Source organism: Nelumbo lutea, chromosome 1 (assembly GCF_056320005.1).
Source record: "Nelumbo lutea isolate HS-2025 chromosome 1, American lotus-T2T, whole genome shotgun sequence".
NCBI lineage: Eukaryota > Viridiplantae > Streptophyta > Magnoliopsida > Proteales > Nelumbonaceae > Nelumbo > Nelumbo lutea.
Genome location: NC_142684.1, coordinates 184,845,965 through 184,856,493, shown reverse-complemented (window position 1 = coordinate 184,856,493; position 10,529 = coordinate 184,845,965). Strand labels below are relative to the sequence as shown.

Sequence of the window (10,529 nt, the reverse complement as noted above, 5' to 3'; positions counted from 1 at the left end):
TCCCGAAAAACAAATTATCTAGAGACATTGGGGGTTGTCTTGAACCAATACGAGAATCCCAACCACTTTTCCACGAAGACCGATAATATCTTCCTTTGCCCTCCTTGCAAGACCCCCCAATTCATGGCACCTTTTTGTTCGGCTTCTTAAAACATCTATTGATGCATACAACCAGGATAATATAGCCCATTCTCTAATAGCAATTTTAACAATCTAGTTCCAGCTAAAGAATTAAGGCATAAAGACACAACTTGGCATCGTTTTAATGAAACTATCTATCAATCTAGCCTTTCTTCACCCTAATTTGAAAGAAAAAAAATGTGAATGATACTTTATGATCACATAAGAGAACAAACTTACATAGATAGCGAGGAGTTCACCCCCAAGGTTGCAAAACGCTATGGCGCTATCGCACCCCACCTCCAAGAAAAAGGAGATATTCTTCAGACAACTTCAAGTTATTAGAACCATTTAATTCATAATCACAATTGCACATCCACCGCCTCAGGAGAAAACAGAATGACCAACAGTTTAAGAATTTATCCACATCTGTACATCGTAAAAAACTGCATGACAGTGCAGGAAAGCAGATTGCATTCTCCAAGACTCCAACCAACTATTTATATAGTCCCCCCCCCCCCCATCCCCTGAATAACTCAATGTGCAAAGCCAATATCTCATATCGGAGTTAAGTACAACCAATGGCCTAATAAAAAATCAAGCCTTACAGTCCCAAAAGAAAGAAGGAAAGACAAACGCCATCACAACTCTAGCAGTAAATCCCGACATCATGCTGTGCTGAACTCTATGACGACTTTCACTACCATCGTTACTACCCAATTCTTCTACATAACATGCAAGACAGATTGTATTTTTTTGAAAAACTGTACCCAGCCATTAATTCAGGCTAGTCATTACCGGCCCCGAGGCAAGAAAATTATCCATGAAAATATATAATCCGAAGGAATGGCACAAGTTCTAAAAGAAACTGCCTATCAAGAAAAGAAAAAGGTTCAAAAACCAGTATTTGGTGATGCTCTTTAATTACAACCAAAAAAAATTCATAAAAATGCAATAATCATCTTGTAGTCTTTATACTCCAACCCCTGCAAACTTATTTTCTATTCTTGACATTTTTGGTTACATATACTAATTGGAGCATGGCATTTTCCTTTGCTTCAAAGTTCAAACAAGGCAATTGGATGAAAATATGCAAAATAGAATATCATCAGTTAGGTAAATTCTCTAGAATTTAAAGAATAGAATATGCACAAGTAACAAATTATCATTGGACAAAAGGAATTCCATCTTTGCTTCAATGGATACAGACCATTTTTGCACGCCAAACATTTTTACATGGACAACCACCATAGTGAATGCTTTCCTTGGGATTGACATTTGCAGAGGCTAACCATAACATAACAAGGAAGCCTCAAATGGAAACTCGACCTTACTTTGTGTTTGAATCCTTGGCTCCCTCACGTAGAGGTCTCACATCAACACATCTCAATGGAACTACAGCTTCCACGAAAAGTGCCTAGTCTCAAAGGTATAAAAAATGCAGCCTTTAATAATAGAAACCGCAAACTAGTATATGGGCGATAATCGCAAACAAGATAAACAGGAAGTTAATGTTTGTAGAAAATCATAAAACCAAATATATAACAGAATGTGAAATCCCATTTACAAGGCAATATATCAATGTCATCACAAGAACGCTCATGGCCAAGATATCCATGGAATGTTCCCCATACATGTAGATAACAGCACAAACAGCAAATCCTACAAAACACTGTTCTCCCAACTGGAGAACCTGAAAAGATGAGATGACAGAAAAATAAAATATAAGGTTCCATCCAATAACGTATATCACCGCTTTCAAAAATCACAGCTACCCAAAAGTCTGTCAGAACCTACAGATGACTAGTATACCTCAACTTCCTCACGCCCTTTTCTTGTCTTTCAATGGCCCCCTTGGGATCTTACTTAAAACCTTAGCATCAAATACTACATATTGTTTCTTGATCTCTGCCATTGCCTTCTCTGCGAATGAATCAACCTTGTCCTCATATTTTTCATAAAGCACAGGCACCGTGTGAAGCAAAACAAAAACTGTTTGCATTCAATAACATGTATTAGTCAATGTTGGAGAAGTGAGCAAGATATATAAAATAATCAAATCCGTTGCAATACCTATGTAAAACAAAGTCAAGAAATTGCACCAACTCCCAACAATTGAAAGAACCCAGAGACCAGCAATCACCTGAGTAACCAAAGCAATAATTCCTCGTAAGTAGTCAGCAATATTTGCAAAAGAAACATCGAGTTAATCGTTTCCATAGGATGCAATCCCATCATCAAGTCCCAAAGTTCAAAGCTTTGATGCAATTACTATTTATTTGCCAATCACATAAAAAGTTGGAAGTTCAAAATAATCGATCCAATTCATTAGCATGAGGAAGGCTTCTAGACAATACCACGAGAAACTCCTTCAGATCTCTTCCCGATGCAATATCCCGCAGAACAGAAAAGCCAAAGTTAATCTCGATTCTTAATGCAGAGGCAAACTGCAAAACTGGGTCCTCAGGAATGTAAACTTCTGGGATGCGTGGTGGCGATTGCGATCTGAAGGTAAAACACGGTTGAGAATCCAAAGAATAAGAATAAACTGGACCATCGGGTGAAAGTCAGAGGACCCAAAGCTTACTTGTTGATAAAAGTGGTCGCATTCGACCAAAGAAAGAGCAAAGACAGAGATAGTATCAGGCAATGGCAGACTAAAGTGAGGAAATGGTATTCTAGCAACTCGAAAAGAACCCAAGCCGCAGTGGCTCCACCAAGCACACTAGCAGAGATCTTCTTGTTCCTCCACAAGAAAACATCAGCGGCTGCATGGAAATATTGAGAGGATATTGATTACTATTACAACATACAGAGAGAGATGCATGTGAAATAAAATCTTAAGTATTAGAAAAATAGTAATATTAAATCACAGTATAATCAAACGTATTTCAAGTATGCTGAATAAAGCTAGGATTCCGCATGACGGAAATTATAAAATAAATCAGTTGTAAGGCCAAGAAACTGAAGAAAAATAAAACAGCATTTCAAGAAGCCCCCAAAAACAGTAAACCTTTTAAGCATCACCCCCATCAAAACAGACGACAAATATAAATACTACTTACAGATTTCAAGATCGATTTACTCCCAAAACAACTCAACAAATCTAAATATAAGAGAAAAAAAAAAAAAAAGACCCAGATCGAGTTAGTATCTATCCCTAAAATCATATGCTCTAATAATCAAAGAACTAGGGTTTAGCATGACTGGCAAGCCCTAAGAAGTAATTACAACTCTACGCTATAAAAAGAAAGTAATTGAATAGATGATCCACAATGCTCCGTACGTTTTCCACCACCCAAGACCTTGTGGACAGGCTTCTGTCTGCCGAAGAGTCTATTAACAGCCGCTTTGACAGACGACGGCGATGATTTCTCGCTGTCCGAATCAGACGACGATGAATCGTCCTTAGGGTAGAGCTTCTCGGCTATCTTGTGCATCACGGAATCAACTGTAGAACCTGAATCCTCGGCGTGCTCTGCCATCACTCTCTAACGGTAGCTCGATCGGAAATCCCAAAGTCCGTCGAGGTGAGAGAGGAAAAAGAGACCAGACGATGGCAAAACTTCAGTAGCGAAGCGAAACTCTCAGCTCTAGCCTTCAGTGACTTTCTGATGGGTCGTATTTGCACTCACTTCGGCCTACCTAAATAACGAAGCCAAAGAAGAAATATGATCTGGACCGTCCGATCGCGTGAGTCCAAACCAGTATATCCGAGCCTCTTGGTTCGGGAGAATTCGAATTTCGAAAACCGAAATTCAGCATAATTTCTCCAATGGTCTCTCCGAGACTAAACGGACGTTAGATTCGAAAACGCCGTCATGTCCGTCGCTTTATAATAGATGTGGCGAAAGCCGAAAGCGACCGACGTTCGACATCAGGAAATCACCGACCAATTTAAAAAGAAGTTGAATACGTGGCAGCCAGCAAGTGGATGGAGGCCAGAATGGACGGTAAATGGAGGCCTCCTATCTCGACCGTACATAGCAGGTGGGGCCAACATTGAGCTGGACAGCTGGAACCATTATAGGGAGCAGTTTATATGGTTTCGGTTACCGGTTAGTCAAAGCCCTCTACTGATATGAGAGTGTTTAGTTTACCAACTCTTTTTAGGAAAGTGGAGGTCAGGCGACGGGGATTTGCCGGTAAAAGAAATATTTAATATTTAATGGCAATGCAACGCAAAGTCGTTATGGTCCATAACAACCGAGGTGTGTAGTTTTGGTTTCGTAGTTTTGGTGGCGTTAATCAGAACATCACCGTTATCTACTGATGAGATGAGGAATAGATTTATTTCTCATTTATGATAGAGGCCCACGAGTCCCACAGACGTTACATATGTATTGAATTCTTGATTCCACCACGGTTATAATCAGGGCAATAGGGTTTCGGTTGTTGTTATATTCATTTTCTAAGTCCAGTGGTCTACAAATTTGTGTAATTTGTGATTGGAGGGCCATTGGGTTTCGGTTGGTGCTATATTCATTTTATAAGTCCAGTGGTCTAATAATTCGTGATAGGGCAAATTTTTTAAATTTTCTTATGATTTAATTAATTGATTAATTCATCTTTACCGTTTGCATATTGTCTTAATGTATTTTTACTATTTTCGATAATTGTTTAAAATCTCTCTTACCACTAATTTTTTTGTCATATATAACATTATGTAATTAATACATTTTTTTTAAATTTCTAAAATACCTGTCATAAAAAATAGGGGTGGATTCGAACCAAGCCAAGCCAAATAGCTAGCTATTCAAGCTCGACTCACCAAGGTAGTAGAAGGCTCAAGCTCAAGCTCGAGTCAAAAGCTTGTAAGATCGAGTTCAGCTCGGCTCGAGCTCGACTTGAGAAAAATGTTTTATAAAAATAATATATATATAACATTTTTTATTTGATATTTAAAAATTTGAGAATTATAATAATTAGTTATTATTATATATATATAAATAAAATATTATATATATATATATATATTATTTTCTATAATTTATTATTATTATTATTATTATTATTATTATTATTATTTATTAAGCTCCCTTTCCTACTATTAGCTTCTCATTCTTCAATTGTAGGATGACACGGAACAGAAACCATGGTTGAGCTTGGTATTGTGCAAGCTACATGTTGATTAGAATGGATCTAAAATCCACTAGGTTAAAACTCTGGAAACGCACCAAAAAAGAAAAACCCTCAGAAGAAATTGTATTAGAAATTCACATACCATAAACAAAGGTTTAGGGTCCCTTTTATAGGCTCTGAATTACAAACTTACTCAAACTAGGAAACCAAATCCTAACGAAACAAATAGGAAAGGAGACAACTCATACACCTTTCCTAACTAATCTAAAAGGAAACAAACAAATAAGAACTCTACTAAGACTATGAAACTCAAAAAAAAAAGAAACAAATAAGAAAGTTATGACTGTTTCCGTGGGACTGCACGATTTCCCCCTTTCATTCCTTTTTGGGTAGTTTCTTCCTATCCAATTGCTCAATGTATTTATTTGCAAGTTGTTCCACATCATTCCCCTCTACTTGAAAGAAACTCATCCATAAGTCTTTCCCTGGATAAGATGGACCATTAGATGGAAAGTACTTGTACAAATCAACAAAATCGAAGGTTCTGGAGATAATCATGTCTTCAGGAAGATCAACAATATAAGCATTATCGTTGATTTTCCTTAAGATCCACTAGGGGCAATACTTCTTCAGCTTCAATTTGTTGTAAGTACCAATAGAAAACCGCTCCTTATGCAAGAACACCATCACCTAGTCTCCTAAATCAAACACCTTTGCTCACTGTCACTTGTCAGTTGTTGCCATATACTTAGCATTAGACTCTTATTGAAGGGATGGGAGATCCATCGTATGGATGGGCGAACCTCGCAGGGAGGTTAGGCAAAACTTCCATTTTTTAAGGTTCGTTCTGGAAACAAAATTGGACCAGATCTGAAACCAAAAGAGGGAGAGGGATATACCTCATATGGAATCAAAATGAACTCCCAACGTAGGTGTTCACGCCCAAAGAGAATACCAAATTCGCCTCTACTGAAGATGGCACAACGTATGTTGACTTGTTGAGACAGGATCAACAAGAAGAGTTCTTTAGCAAGAACCTAGGATTCTTCACCAAAAATCGAGTAGGGTAGTGTGAGCACAACTTATGATTGTTTCTTCACCAAGAAACAATATCAAGAACGGTTCTTGATCACTCCAAAAGGTGGAGATCAAACTAGGATGGCGCCAAGAATTGAGGTAGAGAATAGATTGCAGAAAAGAATTTTTTCTCTTTATGGAATTCGCCCCTATTTATAATCCTTTCAAGACCAACTTCCCAATCTGATTAGGATTGAGATTTCCTAATCTAAATCTTGTATTTAGATCTGGACTCTCAAGTTGATAAGACCTATCTTATTCAACAGCTAATCATAGTCAGATTATAAACCCAAAATTACCCATTTCAATTAAATCACTTAAGCCTAGTTTGAAATGGGCTTTAGGCCCATTAAGTCATATTGCTCACTTAACCCATTATATGCTTGCTAGTTTGGTTTTCTTTGTATTGTGTGGGACCATAGCATTGATCTACACATCAACCACATGGGTTTAGTCCAACCATTGTCACAAGGCCTGGCCGAATTTACTGTAAATCACAATAAACCCCTGAGTCCATCACCATGGGCTCTTAATGGACCCAACATTTACACTAAATGGTCCTTGGGTTGAACCATCTTGTGAAGGCCCAAGGACTGTGGATAGATGCAAGATTAGTCCATCAGCTATTACCCTCAATGGTCTTACACTTAACCTCTTAACCCTTAATGATCACACACTGCTCGACAAAGAGGACATCTCCCTCAGCTGCAAGGTACAGTGCCGCACTCTCTACTCACATGGATCTCGAGAATTAAAACATTTTTGCAAATATTTTGTGAAACCATAATATATAAGTATATCTCTATATAAATATATTTTACAAAACAAATTTCAAACACATTTGAAATCCACCACCGGCAGTTTAGGTTTCCATCAATGAAAGTGCATTCCTTGATCATTCACTTTGTCCAACAAAGGGGTTGATCATGTCACTATGATTACCTACTCAGGTGAATTCTCGGACTGTCCCAACATACCCAGGTTTTGACCCAGTTAAGGATCTCACTGATTGGCATATCAAAGACAGTTCAATCCGACACTTAGTGCAGTACCATAATCGAGTTTAGGGGTCAGGTGTAACATTCTAGTTTTTCCCATCTATCTCCAAGGTCCAGGGCAATACTAGAATTTGGTCCGGTTCAAGGTTTCAAGCAAACCCACACTGCATGTACCTCAGGTCTCACCCTGCCAACTAAGACAAACCACCCCAACCAACTTGGCGGCACATCAATGTCAGCCTTAGCAGGATAAATCTCGCAGATCTATCCAATGACTATGAAGATTCTAAACTAACACGAGTCTCATAAGTGTCTAGTTTAAGGGTAGTACACAAAAACACACCATAATAACACGAATCAATTATGCACTTTATTCATTTACAATAAATGTCAATAAGTACACCAATTTTATTGGAGCTAAGGGCATACACTGTCTAACACTTCTAACTTTTGTTTTACCTTTGCTATAGTAGCTTGGTGATGTTTAGCCCTAGCACTAGCTGTGACACTCGTGCCAGAAACATTAGGCAATTTTACCAAATCTACAACATGCCTGGGCTCCTTCATGTAAGCGATGAAGAATGGAGATCTTCCTATTAAATTATGAACGTTGTTGTTAAATGCAATTTCTACTTGAGCCATGGCATTGTCCCACTGTTTAGGCTTGTCACCATAGATGTTCTTAATCAAATTGCCCAGAGTTCTATTTATTACCTCAGTCTATCTATCCGTCTGAGGATGTGTTGTGTTAGTAAAATTAAGTTCAGTGTTGAAATGCTTCCATAAAGTCAATCGGAAGTGAACTAAAAACTTATTGTCTCGACCTGAGGTGATGAACTTAGGCACTCCATGCAGGCTCACAATCTCCTAGAAGAACAATTTTGCCACATGCGTTGCATCAATAGTCATGCAGCAAGAAATGAAATGCATTATCTTTGAAAGCCAATCAACTACCACGAACAAATAATCTACTCCTCTCTGAGTTCTTGGGAGTCCTAACACAAAGTCCATTGATAAATCCTCCCAAGGTTCTGACGGCACTGGCAGAGGCATGTAAAGACCGGTGCTTTGAGATTGCCCCTTTGCAACATGACAGATAAGGCACTTTCTCACATAATTTCTAGCATCCTTTTTCAATTGGGACCAATAATACCTTTCTTCCATGCTACTGATTGTCTTGTCTCTACCAAGATGGCCACTCAAACCTCCAGTATGTAATTCACGAATTACCTTGTCATGTAAGGATGTTCTAGGAAAATACAGCTTCTTTCCCTTGAACAAAAAACCACCATGTACAAGAAAATCACCCATAGGTTGTCTAGTGGTTTGTTTCTCTCATATGCTGCCAAAGTCCTCATCGGTTTCATAAATATCCTTCAAGCACTCAAACCCAAAAACTTCATTACTTACAGTTGATGAAGGGTGATTTGGTCCGACCTAGCGAAAAGGGACACGTGGACACAACCTAACTAAGGGATGATAGCTCAGCCTAGCAAGCCTAGTTTGCAATGTTTGAGCTCGAGTATTCAACCACCTCGGCCCGAAGCTCACCTCGGTGTCGGGGCACCTCGGTATTCAATCCAGTTCGGAGCTAAAGAACCAAAGTATCAGCTCGGGGCAAACAACCCGAACCGCCATGTAACGACTTCTGCAGTTTCTCTAGCAGACCCTGAATCTCTCATCTAAGAGGCTATCGAAACTAAAGCTAGACATGATGGTAAGACGTGGAATCGAAAAAGAGAGAGTTAAGGGAGACTCACCAAAAGAAAGGCCGAAGAAAGGAAGGCGACCTCGGAAAGACACCGAATTGAAGGACTCGAGCGCGACCTCAAATTGTGGATTAGCGGACTCGTGGCAAAGAAAATGAGCCCCATGCCCCCTATTTATAGCCGGTGTATCCAGGGATCAACGATCGAGATCACTACGATCCAATGGTTGCTAGGAAACCCGGTTGCACAACCCCCGAGGTTGAAACTGATTTAGCGCGTATTTTGACATCCACGGAGTTTATAAACGGCGTGACATCCGCGTGTAAATTAGAAGCAACCTGGGTTATTCCTAGTTGAGTCAGGCGATCGAACAGGTCTGACCAATGATTCGCCCGTCAATCCGCCTAGACCTCGTGCCAAATTCACCTGGACTCGTCATGAACTCCCTGCACCTGGTTGAGACCACTAGCTCAGGGAGTGGGAGGCAATTGATGAAGGGTGATTTGGCCTGACCTAGTGAAAAGGGGACACATGGACACGACCTGACTAAGGGATAACAACTAAGCCTGGCAAGCCTAGTTTGCAACGTTTGAGCTCGAGTATTCAACCACCTCGGCATCGAGGCACCTTGGTATTCAATCCAGTTCGGAGCTAAAGAACCAAAGTATCAGCTCGGGGCTAACAACCCGAACTGCCATGTAACGACTTCAGCAGTTTCTCTAGCAGACCCCAAATGTCTCGAGATCACGATGAGCTAAAGCAGGTGGAAACGATAGACTTTATTGATTGATACGTTACTCCCCGACTAAAGCGGAAACGAATCTCATCCACTCAGGCCGAAGATCCCAGAACCATTTCGTGAAACCCGCGGGAGCTCAGCTATATAAGGGCAACAACCCCTCTAGGGCTCAGGTACGCGTGATCACTCTACTCTCTATCTCTCAAGCTCTCAAATCCTCAAAGCATTTAGCTCGCAAATACTAACTTAAGCATCGGAGCGGCCTCGACAGGTTAGCCACCCTGGGTTCTCTGATCCATCGTCTTGCATATTGATCCAGCTCACTGCTCAATTGGAAGCTAGATCACCCTCCAGCTGAGAGTAGTCAGATCGCGCTACATCAACAGTGATGAGTAGAGTGGAGCGTCTGCTCAATGCTTCAGCTACACGGTTCAAAGTGCCAAATTTATGCTTAATAACATAATGAAACTGCTCTAAAAAGTTGCCCACCTATTATGCATCTTTTTGAAGTGTAACTGACTTCTGAAATACTTCAATGATTGGTGATCTGTATAGATCATGAACTCCTGCTCAATCAGATAATGCTCCCAACTCTTAAGAGCTCGAATAATTGCGTACAGTTCCTGCTCATCTATTGACAAATTCTGTCATGCTTTGTTTAATTTCTCACTAAAGTAGGCTATTGCTTTACCTTCTTGAGATAAAATGCCACCAATTCCAACCCCACTAGCATCACACTCTAGCTTGAAGACTTTGTCAAAGTCTAGTAATGATAGTACCGGTGCAGAAGATAACCTCTCCTTG

General features: G+C 39.8%; 1 protein-coding gene across 2 annotated transcripts; it reads right to left on the bottom strand.

The window, feature by feature from the left end:
* Nucleotides 1-1,634: 1,634 nt before the first annotated feature.
* LOC148879757 (reticulon-like protein B2) lies at nucleotides 1,635-3,758 on the bottom strand. 2 transcript variants are annotated; one of them, XM_088961424.1, is made up of 6 exons: nucleotides 3,407-3,758; nucleotides 2,708-2,888; nucleotides 2,478-2,625; nucleotides 2,194-2,263; nucleotides 1,933-2,112; nucleotides 1,635-1,813 (listed from the first exon to the last, which is right to left on the bottom strand). In XM_088961424.1, exons 1-5 carry the CDS (start codon nucleotides 3,603-3,605, stop codon nucleotides 1,943-1,945), a joined length of 768 nt encoding a protein of 255 aa, XP_088817550.1. In that variant the 5' UTR covers nucleotides 3,606-3,758; the 3' UTR covers nucleotides 1,635-1,813; nucleotides 1,933-1,942. The 2 variants fall into 2 exon arrangements, with proteins under 2 accessions (XP_088817550.1, XP_088817551.1); XM_088961425.1 differs by having other exon boundaries at nucleotides 1,635-1,804.
* Nucleotides 3,759-10,529: the final 6,771 nt, after the last annotated feature.